This window comes from Anguilla anguilla, chromosome 5, assembly GCF_013347855.1.
Source record: "Anguilla anguilla isolate fAngAng1 chromosome 5, fAngAng1.pri, whole genome shotgun sequence".
NCBI classification, from domain to species: Eukaryota; Metazoa; Chordata; class Actinopteri; order Anguilliformes; family Anguillidae; genus Anguilla; species Anguilla anguilla.
In genome coordinates this window covers 57,447,978-57,465,779 of record NC_049205.1, presented here as the reverse complement: position 1 = coordinate 57,465,779, position 17,802 = coordinate 57,447,978, and the positions used below count along the sequence as shown (strand labels likewise).

At 47.1% G+C, this 17,802-nt stretch overlaps 1 protein-coding gene and 1 long non-coding RNA gene across 2 annotated transcripts in view; both read right to left on the bottom strand.

Annotated features, from left to right (window-relative positions):
• LOC118227243 (E3 ubiquitin-protein ligase RNF166) overlaps window positions 1–17,557 on the bottom strand; it is a 19,900-nt gene extending 2,343 nt beyond the window's left edge. Inside the window, exons 1-3 of the mRNA XM_035417464.1 lie at window positions 17,162–17,557; window positions 1,231–1,387; window positions 703–815 (exon numbers count right to left, since the gene is read on the bottom strand). Coding sequence (XP_035273355.1) covers window positions 703–815; window positions 1,231–1,387; window positions 17,162–17,340 — 449 coding nt within the window. The 5' untranslated portion in view covers window positions 17,341–17,557. The remainder of the gene's footprint in view (window positions 1–702; window positions 816–1,230; window positions 1,388–17,161) is intronic.
• On the bottom strand, window positions 14,027–17,126 carry LOC118227244. Its single transcript, XR_004765214.1, has 2 exons — window positions 16,086–17,126; window positions 14,027–14,195 (listed from the first exon to the last, which is right to left on the bottom strand). It is a non-coding gene; the product is annotated as an uncharacterized LOC118227244 (long non-coding RNA).
• Window positions 17,558–17,802: the final 245 nt, after the last annotated feature.

Genomic DNA, 17,802 nt, shown 5'->3' with positions numbered 1-17,802 from the left:
ATGGTGTGGGGGGGAGGGTGTGACAGGGAGGAAGGACCAAATCGCACTTTGAAAAGGCTAAATTAATTCTTCTTCTCCATTTCCATCAGAAACGCGTCGGACGCACACCGAGCGGCTTCCTCTCTAATCAGGTGGGCTGTTTATCGGCTGCCTTGCCTGGCAAATTTAAAAAATAAGTTCCCCTTTTCCACGACTAATCCAAAGGGAACTCATTATTTTCTCATTTGTTGTTTCAGGAAGCGGAGAAGATTGCGCTGCTGCGCGCAATACAAAGCCCTCCCCCTCCGCAGACCTCTGGATTATACTTTTTAATAAAATAGCACCCGAGGCGTTTCCTTTGACGAATAACCATATCGCAGGTCCACAAGCTACCGTGTCACATTTAAAGCCTCCATGAGACTTAAACGTTTTTTTTTATGTCCCCTGGAACAATATCTGGAACAATAAGTAACAGAAAATTAAATGTGGTCGGACAGAATTTTAATTTACATAAAAAGGTGGCCCACAAGCTGACTAAAAACACACGTCATTCTAATGATACATTAGATTTCATTTTCACACAACACCGGTACATTTAAACTTCGACTGTGTAATTTCCATCTAAATTCAACACAAAACACCAACTGGTTTTACGATGTGCCTATCTCCTCCCCTCAACGTGTCATCTTTTTCCAAATATGAAAAATGTGAGGAATGGCTTACCTGGGAATGGGCTGTGAGGTGGGCACAACCGGCACAAATTTTGGGCAGTTGGCCATCTGCTCCTGAACCTTTGAGCAGGAGGAAATGTGTGATCTCATTTTCACCAGGGTGACCTGAAGCAATCAGAGAGAGAGAGAGTGAAAGAGAGAATGAGAGAGACACAGACAGAGAGAGAGAGAGAAAGAGAGAGAAAGGAGGGTGAGTGACATCAAAAGATACAGGAATGGAATCAGACCAAGCATCCAACACATTTGTTTTTAAAGAATTGTGATGTGTTCATACTTGCACACTTACTAAAGCAATTCACAAGGGCTAACAATTGGTTATCAAGAGTTCAACTGCTGTGGATTGGCTGAAACGCTGCCTGTGCGTATGCACGCACAAATAAAAAGACTCCCCACAGGAACATGGGAATGGTGTGCACACTCAACCAAAACTGAAATGGTATTCTGCAGAACGTGGCCCCCAGCCCCCAGCCCCCAGCCTGCAATGGCGCCCCCCCAAACCCCCCCCCCCCCCCCCCCACACCTTTTTACTGCAGCCCCGGCAGGGTGCCTTGTAGGAAGAGAGCTGCTTCTCCACGCTGGAGGACTTGTCCACCTTCTTTGGGTCGAAAGGCATGCGGCACAGGGGGCAGAGTGGGGAGGTCACCTGCAGGCAGGGCTGCAGGCACTCGCCACAAAACCTGCGGGCACGAGACGGGCATGAGACGGGCACAGCTCCACATTAGCACTTCCGCAAAGACGGGCACAGTGCCAGCATGAACACTTCCTCAAAGACAGGAGACCAGCACGAACACTTCCTCAAAGACAGGAGACCAGCATGAACACTTCCTCAAAGGACACCAGCATGAACACTTCCTCAAAGACAGGACACCAGCATTAATACTTCCTCAAAGACAGGACACCAGCATGAACACTTCCTCAAAGGACACCAGCATGAACACTTCCTCAAAGGACACCAGCATGAACACTTCCTCAAAGGACACCAGCATGAACACTTCCTCAAAGGACCCCAACATGAACACTTCCTCAAAGACAGGACACCAGCATTAATACTTCCTCAAAGACAGGACACCAGCATGAACACTTCCTCAAAGGACACCAGCATGAACACTTCCTCAAAGGACACCAGCATGAACACTTCCTCAAAGGACACCAGCATGAACACTTCCTCAAAGACACCAACATGAACACTTCCTCAAAGACAGGACACCATTATGAACACTTCCTCAAAGGACACCAGCATGAACACTTTCTCAAAGACACCAGCACGAACACTTCCTCAAAGACAGGACACCAGCATGAACACTTCCTCAAAGGACACCAGCATGAACACTTCCTCAAAGACAGGACACCATTATGAACACTTCCTCAAAGACACCAACATGAACACTTCCTCAAAGGACCCCAACATGAACACTTCCTCAAAGACAGGACACCAGCAGGAACACTTCCTCAAAGACAGGACACCAGCATTAATACTTCCTCAAAGGACACCAGCACCAGCATGAACACTTTGTGTTAAGGTCCACTGTGAGACCAGGACAGTACACAGAGAAGGCAAGTTCCTTCAGTTCTCATCACCCACTGCAGATTGGTCCCTGCTGTTGCCCGTTCCGTATTTCTTATCAATTTGTGATTATATGATGTCATACTCATTAAAACTGATGTCATACTCATTAAAATTGTGTCCCATGGTCCTTCCTGTAATGGCTGCATTTCTTTTTTTTTTTTTTCTTTTTTTTTAAAGTGTTACTTTATTTTTTAAGATATGATCATACAACAAAATTGTATGTGTGTGTGTGTGTGTGTGTGTGTGTGAGTGAGGAAAATCAGGACTGGATTTCCATTTGTTCTGCCACACAAAAAGCTCAGTTCCTCAGGGTGGCTGTGCTTCACTTTTAAAATTACACAGCATTTTCCTCATCTACACAAACACTGCACTTCTGCAAGTGAACTTCAGGTTTCTGTCCAACCGTAAGCTCTCAAGAACAGCACCCTCTGAGAAACGCCAACAACTGCGTCCAGCCAAAAGTCCACCACCGTGGCTACTACACATGGCTTCACACTACAGCATCGTGGGATTAAAACTGAATTAGGCTAAGAACTCACTCAAATCTGATTTCATAGGCTTATCCCTGGCCGTTTAAGGACGAACGTTTCAAACAGGGGCACAGGGGGCGCCACCAAATCCAGCACGAGCAGAAATCCACTTCCCGGTCAAACCCTGGCAGCGCTACGAATCTGGGTTAAAGGAAGGAAAAAAATAAAAAATAAAATAAAATTCTACTCGCGCTCGTTGCGAAAGCAATCCGACCGAATGTAATGTGATTCGCTTTCGCAAGTCATAAAAAAAAAAAAAAAAACAGCTGTTTAAAATTCTGCCGTGCTCGGCAAAACCGGCCTTCTTGATTTGGCAATGCAATACCGCTTCCCCATTAACGGCTTCATCAGCGTCTCGCAGACCTCGCATGCAGTGACTCTGCAATGAACTGTGGGAGCTTGAGGACTGGGCACACACACACACACACACACACACACACGCACACACACTCAGGGAGATTTTTTTAAAAAGACAGGAACATTATTCCCTGGGCACTGACATGCCAAATAGGTCAACTGACCGAAAACAAGCACACATGTTCAGGTGGACCATTGATTTTGAGGAAAGACAGCAAAGATAATGAATGCTAAAATACATATTCTATTATTATTATTATTATTATTATCATTATACAGCAGTGTTTATTATTAAACCACCTATGTTCCCAGGAGTAATTTGTTTAAGTCTTTGGAGTGCCATGTTGTCGAATATAGAATTACACGTATCAGGCTCTGGGAGTTTTAATAGTACAGTTTTTAAAAAAATTTTAAATAAAGTTTTGGGTGAATTTTAATGCACAGCTTGGTTTGTAAGGTGGATTGGAGATGGGTGGACATTGGGCCTCACCAGGTTAACATTCCAAAATGTGGGTCGGATGTGGGGGGGGGGGGTGAGACTGGTCTTCTCTCGGTCAGCATGCTGAGCAATCACCCGTCACCAAAGACTGCATGAGTCAGCACACTGGGGCTTAGGGTGGCAAACACTACAGGGTTACCATGGGGACGGCGACAACAACATCAGCTGATGGGCGTGGCCTGGCCCCCCCCCCCCACGACCCCACATCGGGAGGGGAGGGGAGGGGCGGGAGCGGAGGAGAGAGGAGGGGAGGACAGGGGAGGGGTGCAGATGGGGTCACTGTCGGGACGTGGCTCCATACTGGGCCAGCTACCGCAGGACAGAGAACTTTTTTTCAAATATAAAGAAACACTTTAGAAATAAAAACAAAAACGAGAGCAAAATAAAAGGATACAAAGGAACGTAATACAGCAGCAAAAGAAAAAGACACACAGGGAAGTATACGAGAGTACAGGAAACAGGAAATGCATGTTGAAAGCTTCCTCATCTTAGAGGAACAGCAATTTCCCAACCTCATTTGCCGGAGAGAGGGAAGTATTCCCGCAGCTCTACGGCCGGACAGCGTCTCTCCGTCCATCTCTCCACCGCTGCCTTTTCATTACGCGGCTTATTATCTCAGCAGGTAACGAGGCGAGAGGCCCGGACGGACGGATTTGGCTGACTCCGCACCCGTACCGGCTTTCCAGCACCTTCCGCAGAGAAAAGAGTTCTTCATTTCACCCCTAGAGCTCCGCTTCATTTAAAAGCGGGGTGCAGAGCGCTACGCTCCCCTCGCCCGAAAATGAGACGTCTCGACCGAGGCGCCCTCAGCTACACGGGGCGGTCGGAGGAAGCTCTCTCATCGGGACGCGCCGGATTCGTTCCCGCTCTCAGGCGAGAAGCCGCCCCCGCGGGCGCCCGTCTCTCAGCCTCGTTACCGCCGTGACCCGACGAGCCGCAGGACGACTCCCCCGCAGCGGCGGGCGCGGAGTAAATTAATCTGCCTGTATTTCAATTAGCACGACCCGTCAATTCACCCAGACCCCCCCCCCCCCCCCCCCCCCCCCCCCGCCCCGAAGCTGACGATCCACGGTGAGCTGAGGCCGCTCTTTCTCTAACAACGCGCGAAACGCCCCCGTTCGCTTAATTGGGAATTACGTTAAGTGCTCTGAGAGGGCAGGGAAAAAATAAATAAATAAATCAAATAAAATAAATAAATGGAAATAATAAAAAAAAAATTTCTAGAGTGCAGTGGACGGGGGTCAGAGCTGACCGTATCAGCGTACACTTAATCGTTATAATCTGTTACCGCGGTAACAGCTTCACATTTCTATTAATCAGCCCGTGGCCCACGGCTCGATTTTCGGCTCTATTAAAAGTCCCCACCTGGCAGTAACTCATTAGGGCAGGGAAGCGTTCATCGACTGCTGGGGCCCGGTGTCTCCTCTTTCTCTCCTCCCTCCCTCCCTCCCTCTTTTCTCTTCCTCCACTTTCCACAGCGGAGCAGAAAGAGTAGAAGCCTGAGCCCCGTCCTCTCAGACGCACTCGACACTCCTGGGGGCTGCTGGGAAAAAAAACTCCTTTACGGCCTCATAAAAGCAATAACCACCGGCTCTGCAGACAGATTAAAAAACTGTCCGAAACATTTTAGCACGACCAAAATCGCTCCCACGGGAACACTCCCCCCCCCCGCACACATCGCCAAGATGCGTCGAGGCGGCCGGCACAGCCGTCCAGTGCCGCGCTGTTCACAGACCGAGCGGGAGCAGGGAGGGCAGGAACACGACCACGCCAGCGCTGTAACCAATCACACTAGACCACCGCGGACTAGCATTTAGAACACATGACAAAACATTATAAATGTTTTAAATGGGCAACAATTGCTCGCATAAAGCAAAAGAGTGAGCAGGATTTTATGAAAGTATTGCGATGCTAGAGAGGAGGGAACACTTAGAAGGCCAATGAAAACTTGTGCTGTGGGGCGGAGTTGAGGAATGTAGATCAGCACCAAGTACACAGCGGACAGTGGAACATTCAGCTAGTTGCTATTCAGGGAGCAGACCTGCAAGCGGTGTCTGGTCGTATCGACAATCCTGAAAGACACCTGCAAGGTCATCGGCCTCCCTCCCCGGGGGTCAGCACCACCTGCATCACAAGAGGACGCTGGGAATTCCATCCGATGCAACCTCACACGACCCAATCCGCACGGTGATGTCACGGGAGCAAGGCTGTAGTTACTGTGATGTCACAGACTGCGGTGCGCACTCAGTTACTCTGATGTCACTGACTGGCCTTCAAGCCACACCCTCCCACTCCGATGCAGAGGGAGCACCAAGGTGTTGCTAACTTACTCTTTTGTTTCCATCAAATGTTGCGCCAGTATTTAATATCAATACAGACAGAGAGACAGACCGGCACTCTAAACTCCAGATACAGGCAGAGGAAGTAATTAGCCCCCAAGTGTGCTGGGGAGAACGTCAGCCTCTTCTTCTGTTTATATGGCGACACAAGAAGAGACGTCCAAAATCTAAAGCAAAAACTAAAACGTGTTATAGCGCATTATTTAAAAAAAAAACAAAACATTCATAGTATACCTCCTAAACCCTCAAAAGGCAAGCCAAGAGTAACAGTGATGAGGAAAAATGTCCAAGGTTCGATAGAGGAAAAACCAGTTTAAGGAACCAGACTCAACAAAGGGGGAGCCCACCCTCATCATGGTAAATGGTAAATGGACTGCATTTATATAGCGCTTTTATCCAAAGCGCTTTACAATTGATGCCTCTCATTCGCCAGAGCAGTTAGGGGTTAGGTGTCTTGCTCAAGGACACTTCGACGTGCCCAGGGCGGGGTTTGAACCGGCAACCCTCCGACTGCCAGACAATCGGTCTTACCTCCTGAGCTATGTCATCAGGCCAGCTTAAGGTGTGGCTCCATAATGACCAACACAGTCAAGCTAATTACTGACCCATTCTAAATCGGCTCAGGAGTGGTTGTGTGCAGGTGGTAATCCTGGAGTGGGGTGACAGGATTGGGGGGGGGGGCTTGCACCAGTAACACGATTCCACAGAAGAGAATTATCCCTTCTTTCACGGTCCCTCTATTCGCCTCTTTCTACTCTCCGGGATTTAGTAATGGTGTTCCCTGTACGACAAGCTCTCTGCAGGCATTTGTACATCAGACAGGTTACACGCTTACGTTTGAACTGTTATTATTATAATCGCTTGACGCTTGATCACTGATGTGTTGCTTGTTATTCTACCGGCGCTGCTGTTCCTCCAGCTGTCATGACGTGCGAACGGGCCGCTATCTTTTCCGTCGTGACGGCCCTGCGCGCTGCTCTGGATAAAAGAGAGTCTGCCAAAAAGAATGAATGATAACGATCATCTTAAAATTCGGATTAACATAATTCCTCTAAATAAAAAAAATCACGCAAACTCGAAATGCAGGCATAAATACTAACAAGGCCCCCCTCATGGCTGTCTGAATACATAAATGCCAGGGGTTTACCTCACATTTATTATTTATCAAGTAAATCCAACTAAAGCCTGATATAAATGTAAAGTGTTCGATATTCAGCAAACTCATTTAAATTCAAATATTAAAATTTCAGTCACAAAATATTTAGGTGGACGCACAAAGTAAAATGGCTCCTGACGAGGTCATATTTACGCACGGCCGTATTGCCCTAACAGGGCACTCGCTGTCAGGTTGTGTGTCCAACAGGCTGGGAGTTTTATTCTCCGAAAGAACGTCCCTGGGCCGCCTTGCAGACGGCTGGGGACGGGGGGCTACGGGAGCGGACGAGGCGAGCGTTCCGGTCGCGAGGAGAACCATCTGGAGGACGCGGCTGCCTCTCCGAACGCCGACAGCTCCGTAGCCGCCGCCGCTCAGTTCAAAGCGCGCTCGCCGGTCGCCGTCGTCGCCGTCGTCGTCTCCGGCGCAATGCGGTCGCTCGTTACCGCGTCTGGTTTTCACGATTCCGAATTTAAGTAACTTCGCCAATTAAAAAAAAGAAAAAAAAGAAGAGAACTGCAGTCTTCAAGGAGGGCCTCCAGCTGAGCACGGAGAAGCAACTCAGCCGTACTGAACACAGAGCGCATAACAAGAAGTCAACTTTCCTCAACACTTTTCCTCTCCCATAACTCTCGGAATACTCCTACTCTAAAGCAGTATTCTTTCCCCATAACACCAAGGGGGGCGAGAGGGGGGTGGTTTTCACATCGCCCAAAATAGGGATGCAGCTACACAGAGTGCCAGCAGTGGTGCAGACAGCACAATACCACAAGAGATGCTATTTTGAAAAATCCTTTAAAACATCATTTGCACATGTGCATGTATAAATAAAAAAAACAGCGACGGAACTCGACACTGCCTGTGCGCTGTGACAACGCAGCATCGCTAATGTGTACTGCGCAAGACAGAGAACACGAACATGAATTCAATCTTTTACAAACCGCAACACACACAGACAGACAGGACATACCAGACAGACAGACAGACAGACAGGCAGGATATACCAGATAATCAGACAGACACACAGGCAGGCAGGCAGGCAGACAGACAAGACATACAAGACAGATGGACAGACAGGTAGACAGACAGAGTCAGACAGGACATACCAGACAGACAGGCACACAGGCAGGCAGGCAGACAGATAGGCAGGCAGACAGACAAACAGACAGGCAGACAGGCAGGCAGACCTTCCCCCAGCACTGTGTGAGCTGGATTCCATAATGTTACTCTGCAGGCCAGGTACACAATAGCGGTTGAAGATTTCAGTTGCAAGGCTTCTGTTTTAACAGACACCAGGGACCCCCCTTCCAGGAAACTGAAGCCACCCTCGCTGCCAGGGCAATGATGTCCTGTAATCACTCTGATCGTTTCAACCCACTGATTCCCCCCCCCCCCCGACATCTGGGTCCGAGGATCGTATACTACGGGTGGGTTTGCTGTGAGACTGTGGAAGGGCTCGAGTGTTTAATAAATGTCTCACCGTCACTGACTGACCAACCACAGATTCCAGGGCCATTTCCCGTCACACTCAACAGCTCAATTCAATCTAACTCTGTCTGCCGGCGTGACAAAATCAATGTCCGTACTGCCGAAGCTTCCTGTAACATCACAGACAAGGACACCGTACAAAATAACACCGTACAGGCAAAATAAGAATGAAGACATTCAAAAATAAATAAAATAAAAAATATATAGGCTATAACGGAGCACAACAGGAAGCTGTTTGTGTGTCACTCCAGTGTCCCCCAAACAGTGGCAGACAGAACGCACTGTTCAGCCGGTAGAGAACATTCCTTCGCCTCTCTTGAAGGGATAGGAGGCTTTTGATTGTCAGGGAGATTTGAGAATAGTGCATTCTCCATCTCTCCCTCTATCTCTCTCTCTCTCCGTCACAGTCTTCCGTTTCAATTGCTACTCTCCCGCTCTCTCTTCGTTCCTCCTCTGCTCAAACACTTTTCCACCCCCCCCCTCCTCCAATTCACACTCACCCCCTATTCTCTGGTTCTCTCACTTTCTCTCAGACAGCTCCACCTCTCTCTCTCTCTCTCTCTCTCTTTCTCTTACTCTGTTGCTTTGTCTTCTGGCACAAAACACCACCCTCCCTCTTCACTCCTCAAGCAAACAGCCACAAGCAAAGTCCAACATGTTTTCAGCATTTTGAATCTAAGAGACCTCTTAGAAATGACACTTAAACCACAAGTCAACGTTGCCATTTGTTTACGTGGTACAGTACTTTCAGGGTCACACTGGACAGCAAGCGGCATGAAATATGGGGGTTGCCAGATTTGAAACGTAATCGCAAACAAGGTCGACAGATTGGGGGGGATCCCCTTGGAACCGAAAACCAACATCGGCCGGGGGTGCGTGTGTGTTTGGCAGTGGTAATGAAAATAAAGTGAACCCAGTGAATCGATGGGCACTTGCCTTGGTTAATGTGACTGGACATCCCTACTATGAGAGACAAGTCTCCATATGGGGCCAATTGCATATCTTGTATTAGGATGACGTCAGGAACATCGGGCTGTATGGGGAAGGGTGTGCTTCGCATAACCAACTCCACACAGATTAGGCCTCTCTCTGCACTTCAGAGGTACCGCTTGGAATCGCGATCTCAAAAAGCCATTTCCCGCAGTTTAAAAGATTGCTCTCTCCTGCCTTTCACAAGCCATTTTTAGAAACCATTCCCCTCCGTTGCAACAGACTCAAAATGGTTCTGTTCATTACCCCTATCTTTGACACCCTCATTTTGCAATATACAAAAATAACCCAACCCACAGCAATTCTTTGCCTCCCACCAAAGCTCTTAGACAATGATTAAAAGTAAATACATAATTAACCAAAAGAATAATTTCAAAGTTAGATAATAAATAAATAAAATAAACATACAACCGATAGTAGTAAGTATTGTGCAACTAAGAGGCGACAGCAATTAGCAATATAAGGGACCTAATTTTCTTCACCAAGAATAACTCACAATCAGAAATCAACCAGTTTATCACAGACGGCAAGAGAATTGCCCATAGAAGGAGCATTACTGGACCAAGAGTTTGTTACAAAAGTTAAAAAAGGTGTCCGACACAGGAGAAAACTTTTTCAGTTTTAAAATCTCACATTAAAAAATAAATAAATAAATAATCCAAAGAATAATACCAAAAAGGCAAAAGATATATGCTTAGAAATCATTTTTAAGGGAGTTTAAGCAAAACAGCTCAAGTAGAGGACTTTGAGAAAACTTAGCAGCTGACATTCTGTTAACAGTGCTGGAAATAGAACAAAGGTTGTTTTCTTGGCTGTGATTTCTGCAAATGATTTTTCCGCAAGGGGTAATAAATCAAGCCTTCAAATGTTGATGCGTTTACAGCAATTAAAACGCCAAGGAGAAATCTTTTTTTTTTTTTTTGGTGCTATTCTCACAACCATCCTTTCTTTAAAGATGAACGCAAAACAGCCAAGAACTGAGACAATTTAATTCAGTCTTGCGCTCTCTCGCCACGATGACACCGCGCTTCAGGACTCGACACCGTCACCGGCACCGGAACAGACGATCCTCTGGTGAGAACACCTTCACACAACCTTCTGTTAACGCTGCCGCAGTGCCAGGTGAGGTCGGCAAAGGGCTGTGAACAAGTGGGGGAATACTGACACTGTCGCCGCCCCCCCCCCCCCCAAATATAAAAGGAGACACTGACACGGAACAACTTTCAAGCCTTCACAGAGCACCTAACCCGATTCACAGATGCTTGACAACCAACTCCGTGGTAACAAAGCTGACCTACTAATCCCAAGCCAAACGTTTGTGTCTGTGTGTGTGTGTGTGTGTGTGTGTGTGAACGCTCAGTAATATTTTGTCTCCTCTGGATTTCAAAATAACAAAGAAGGATGTCAACAGAACCACGAGCCATCAAAGCTACAAGAACCTCAGCTCCCAAAATAAAGTTAAATCGTAACCATTCATTTGTGACTGCCACAGCTCTGTGGTCCTGTGGGTTAGTCAGAGAGTACTAAACGGACCGCTACTCTAGTTGGGTAAAAATCGCCAAGCATCAAGGTAGGGACATCACATGACCACGGCAGAAATCACCCTGTAATTGGATGGGAGCTGGGGGGGGGGAGGGGGGGGGCCTTGCGGTGAACCACTGTGAGGAGGAAAAAAAACACTGAGTACAATGTTGTGAGTAGCTGTGTGTGTGTGTGTGTGTGTGTTCATGTGTTTAAAAGCCTTACAAAAATAATGTGAAATTACTTTGCAACGTGAAAACTAAAGCAAAAAAACAAGTGCTTCACACAATCTGCTAGTCGGGTTTCCACAAACATGGGCATGTGGGTAGAGAGCAGCATTCCGGGTAAGCACCCTGCTTCAGTAAATACCTGTGTCAATACACGCCTGTGTTTCAATACATGCCTGTGTTTCAATACACGCCTGTGTTTCGGTACACGCCTATGTTTCAGTAAATGCCTGTGTTTCAGTAAATACCTGTGTTTCAATACATGCCTGTGTTTCAATACACGCCTGTGTTTCAATACACGCCTGTTTCTCAATACACGCCTGTGTTTCAATACACACCTGTGTTTCGGTACACGCCTGTGTTCCAGTAAATGCCTGTGATTCAGTACGCCCCTGTGTTCAGGTAAATGCCTGTGTTTCAGTAAACGCCTGTTTTTCAGTAAATGCCTGTGTTTCAGTAAATGCCTATGTTTCAGTAAATGCCTGTGTTTCAGTAAATGCCTACGTTTCAGTAAATGCCTGTGTTTCGGTACACCCCCGTGTTCAGGTACACGCCTGTGTGTGTTGAACACGCAAGGAAGTGATGAGTTTCCAAACTTGCACTCGGTGTTAAATCAAGAGGGTCTCCTTTGGTGAAAGAGCACAGAGGAGGCAGACTGGCTTTCTGGAGCTGTGGGATTAGGACTCTGGATTTTTCCCCACAGGGAAAAGACTGGCTTCACCTGACTGATGAAGGAGCACCACCCATGTGAGGAATTCAAACGAACGGGCCATAACACCCTCCATAACATAACACCGATATAATACTTAGCTTCATTTGCACCTTGAAAAGTGTTGACTCGGGACCGATGGCTCACGATGGCATGATCGCCATGACGATGAGCAGGGCCCTCCACGGAGAAGAGGCTCGGTGGCGGTGCAGGCGAAACGGAGCGCTGTCAGGGAACGCCGTTTTGACGTTTCGTCCGCAGGACCTACTCCTCGCGTGCATGGCGCTAGGGCGACCGCGCGGCCACCCGCGGTCCACGTGACCGAGAGCGCTCGCTGCCGTAATGAGATTTAACAAACGCAGACATTTCCCTTCTCACCCTCCAGCCGCGCTTACTGTCCTGACGTGACACGGGGATTAGTGTGCGTTTCTCTGTGTGTGCGTCTGTGTGTGCGTGTGTGTGTCTGTGTGTGGGCATGAATACAACAGAGAGAAAAATGTTTTATATTCAAGTCAAGATTCAAGGCTACTCTCTGATTGAAAGAGACTTAGCCCAATGGAACCTTGTGTATGTGTGCGCGTATGTTTGCGTGCGTGCTTGTGTGTGTGTGTGTGTGCGTGCGTGCTTGTGTGTGTGTGTCTGTGTGTGTCTGTGTGTGGGCATGAATACAACAGAGAGAAAATTTTTTTATATTCAAGTCAAGATTCAAGGCTACTCTCTGATTGAAAGAGTCTTAGCCCAATGGAACCTGTGTGTGTGCGCATGCCTGCTTGTGTATGTGTGCGTGTATGTTTGCGTGTAAGCATGTGTGCGTGCTTGTGTGTGTGTGTGTGTGCATGCGTGTCTGTGTGCACGCCTGTGTGTGTGTGCCTGTAAGTGTATGTGTGTGTGTGCATGCGTGTCTGTGTGCACGCCTGTGTGTGTGTGTGCTTGTAAGTGTATGTGTGTGTGTGCATGCACTTTGTTGCCTGACAGTGCGGGCGTGATGCTTGCGGCTCTGCAGGAAAGGGTGCGGCGCGTGAGAGAACCGCACAGGGCCGCTGCCTCTCCAAGGGCCTGCATCCACACACCGCATTGGAGTGACAGACCCCCACACACACAGGAAGGGTGAGAGCGAATCAGGAACCACGTGAGGAGTTCCTGTGAAAAAACTACCACACACAGCAAAAAGGGGAGGAGGGATGCACATGCGTGCAGAACTCCTCATGGTGTCATTACATTACATTTATTGGGAAGACGCTTTTATCCAAAGCGATGTACAGTAAGTGCATACTGAAGGTCATTGGAACAAATACAAGACACGGGTCCGATGGTTAAAGACAGAGTCTTAAGAGCACCCCATCAAGCTTTCAGCCTCCCGATTTGGTCTCATCAACAGGATTCACAAGGCCTGTTCTCAGTGAGGTTGCAAACACACAGCTGAAGACCAGGCACTCACCAACCACCCTGATACAAGTCCCCCTTCCTCACACTAGCCACTCGACGTATCACGTGACACCACTTTGACTTCCTGTGTGCTAGCCAGGGCCCGCCCCCCCCAGCCCGCAGCTTGAGTGACAGCTTGAACTGTGCTCTGCTCACGGCGGCCTCTCATCAAAAAATCCACTCTCATAAAAGAGGCCAAATGGCCTGTTTGGCGAGCAGTGTGCGACAGCCACCATGTGTCATCACACTGACGGGCACATTGTGTTCCACCGTGGCCTCTGTTCCTCTGCCAGCCAGGGGAGGGGGGGGGAAAAAGCACAAGAATACCTAGACATAAACGAGCCCCCCAAAAAAAAGCCTGCGTGTCAGAATTCACTTGTTCTCTGTGGGCTTACGACTGACAGGATTCATGGGCACTGACTGAAAACCATGTCTAACGGCTCAAATACATTCTTATAAGCCCTGCTGTTTTTTTGCGCTCATTAACACCCTGAGACAACACAAACAGGTCAGTTTAAATTTTTTGTTTAATCAGAACTTATTTGGCCCCGACATTGGATCTGGGCTGGGGGAGCGGACGCCGGAGCATCCAGCCTGCGTCTGTGAGGCTTTCCGTCAGGGGTCTGCAGAGAGGACACCTCCCACTGCAAACACTTAAAGTGCTCCTGCTACTGAGTCCCCTGTCCCAGAGAAGGACAGAGCGGAGGGAGGTAGAGAGAGAGAGAGAGGTACAGAGAGGTACAGAGAGGTAGAGAGAGAGAGAGGTACAGAGGTAGAGAGAGGTAGAGAGAGAGAGAGAGAGAGAGAGAGTTTACAACAAGCTTTATACTCCTGTACAAACCATTCTCTAAGGCTCTACTATGAACAACCATGAACAATCTGGATGCTGTTTTGCAGTTTTATAAAACGCCTTCAAGACTTGATAACAGATTTCTTTTTTTGACCTTTGTGTCATTCACGAAAAAAATGTCTGGTGACCACAATTGCAACAAACCCAAAAATAGCCTGACTTCAAATGAATGTTGCTTCCTCACATCCACCAGTAAATTCAACTAAGATTAGAGGATTTTTGGTGTAAATTTGAGGAGTCAAACACCTCGTTAATGATTAAATATCTCTGGCACTACACTCATACATGATTAAGTGTATGCACATAAAAGGAAAAATCATCCATTAAGTGGCACTCTGGAGACATAACAGGAATTCAAAGCTGTTGTTTCTCAATGTCTCGGATTATGTGTTCACTTATTCACTGTATAATACACGCAACTGAATTAGCACAATAATTGTCCAGCCAATAAATCACATTTATGATAGGAAATTAACCAAAATGAGGCAGAGGGAGAGAGAGAGAGGGGTGGGGGAGACAGTATTATACAGAAACTATTCGCAAAAACAGCAGGGAAGACCATGGAGACAGTGCTGCTCAGAGGCCTTCATCTCTTCCATTGCAGACAGCAAAGCAAAAAGATCAAGTTTGCAAGCTACACACCGAAGGAGGCAGAGTTACAGAGAACAGAATGCTATTTCAGTGAGACACGACACACATTTTCAGCCTCCCAAAAAAAGCCCTCGGCTAAAACCAAGATTCTGGGGACGATTCTTCTGTAATGCCGCAGTTCAGAAACTGTGATCAACTCATATGCCAGATATTGCTGGTCAGAGCGACCCGATTGGTGCTCCCTTGCCAGCACCTCAGCCAATCAGAACAGACACTCCGGAGTGTGCAATACAGGTGTACTCTAGTGGATGAGAAACAGGAGGAGGCAATCCCAGTTGAATAATGTTCTATTTTTTTTTTAAACCAAAGGACACACAGGTAACACTGTGCATTAGAAGAACTAAGGTCAGGGCCAAGGTTAATATCACCTGCCTGAGCTCAACTTGGTCAGGCCTCCACACACAGTCCCAATAATCAGCTGAAGTCATCCATCACTGCAGCACTGTTGGAAATGCTTCATTGCACTTTGTAATGGGCAATACGTCATTCGGTCATGAATCTCCAACACGTACCCGCAAAATTCTGGCTTTGGCTATTGTAAAAAGCCGGCAGGGGGGTCTGGCAGTTTTACTCAGTTTCGGTCTGGCGAATAAGATTAAGCTTTGTTGAAAAGTCATGAAAAAATATTTTAAAAATTGCCCATTACAACCGTACTCAATCTACACACAAATGTCAGTAGGGACTGAGTGAGAGTAGGAGAGAGTTGCGCGCAGCGCTCAACGAGACAAAAGAACCTCATCTCGCGCGCTGCCAAGGCAAAGGATTTAAACGTGCTTGTCCCCTGTAGCGTGCTGTATTTCTAGCAAAACTCGAGCCATATTCGGGCATGTCCACTTGTCCAGAAGGCAAATCTTACATTTTAACTGCACTGCTAATCCGATCCTGGTGCCTTAGACTGTCATCAAACCGTGACCATCAATACCAAAATAAGGCACACGTAGATCAAGACCCATGATGATTTATTCAAGTTTTCACAATACATGTTTACAGTCCAGGCTTTGTTTTAGACCACCGTTGACTAAACAGCATAAGGAATACAGCCAATAGACTGCAGGCCTATTTGTCCTACCTTCGTAACATTCATGGGCTAAATCCATCAACATAAGAACAAAGTCCATGCCATGCGTTGGAGCAATCAACCGCTTATTGTTCGATGAAGTAAAACTTCAAAAAAAGACAAACGACAAAAATTAAGCAACATCCTCATTTGAAAAACACCGTTAACAAATGACACCCCCCTACACACATGTAAATGTATTTACAGTCTCGGGTTTCCCCCTTTCAGTTCAACTTGCTTATACGCTTGCTGCTCATCCTGCACTTGAAACTGCATGTGCGGAGACTAGCCTACTGGCTCTACTAGAACGTCCTGTGTCTGTGGGCTCCCTAATTGTGTTTTCTTTTCACTGGCCCAGTGGGCATTGCCCCCTCGTACGCTGGCAGCGGACACCTCAATACAACACGAAAATATGCAGTGTTACCGAATACGATTTAGGAGAGAACCCTTCTGTGCGTTATTCTGTATTCGCTTTCATTCCAGCGCATGCATTTTCCACAATCGTAACAAGTGAGCAGGGAAAAAATCTGAGGAACTACACTCTGTATAAAATGACTTGGGTATTCACTGCACGATCCACATTGGCAAGGCAGTTTGTTAAAAAAAGATCTAGCTACATAGTGCCGCTCTTGCTATCGTTATATTTCACTGAGCAGTTGGACAAAGGAAGCGCCTTTGTTGCGTAAATATTTCAGCGTGGTGTCATCAAACTAATGAAACAGTTCTTGGATCGTTCACCTATTGAGGTCGTGCAGCATTTAAGGCACAGCTATATACAATTTCCTTTGTTATGCGAGACACTGTTTGCGACTTGCCCATGCATTATATATCGTTGCAAATAGTGCAAACAGTAGCAAATAACAAAGCAAAATGACATGGACAACATCTTATGTGAGTTAGCCAATTTAGGGAATTAATTGTACCTCATTTAAACGTCAACATTACAATTGCACAGTTGGGTTTTTCAAACGAACCGAACCCATCAATATTTACAATTCTGCAAAACTAGCCACAAAAAGTCAACGAAACCCGCCAATAGTGATAACGCTATATTTTTGTTTTTGCAATAAGACTGACTGACTACTCACGTGTGGGCGCAGCTTACGATGCTGACAGGTTTGTGGTAGACCTCCAAACAAATGGGGCAGGAAAACTGGCTTTCGATGCTCTCAGTCGGGGCGGCCGCCGCTGCCCCGTTCGGTTGAGGGTGATGGTGATGTTGCCTGAGCTGGGTAGCCGACACAAAACTGCGGAACATCGCCATCATGAACGAGGATCTTTCAGCAGTCTGTCGGTTAACGGCGCAGCAGCGTTTATTGTGTATGCGACCACTGATCTGAATAAGCTGTCAGCTAATACAGATCAGTGGCGTTAACAAGAACTGTGAAAAGGAGGGCTAGCATTGGAGACATCAACCCCACGACGAAGATGGTAGCGCTGTTGACGAATACACGCCGGACGCGAAAGTAAACATTACAAGACAGTGGAAACAATAAGCCTTTAAAATCCATACACCACCGAATGTTTCTCTGGGTATTGAAGTTTTACTTATAATCTAGATAACGGAATACGGAATTGTATAAACTACACTCCCCAAAATGCATTGCTGCTATGCACAAGAGCCTTCGCTAGCTGGCGCTGTATTTACAAACGTGATTATAAGAATGCAAATTATTTCAGCGGCATGATGTAGAGCGGATTATTGTATTCAGCGCCGAGCATAATTAAG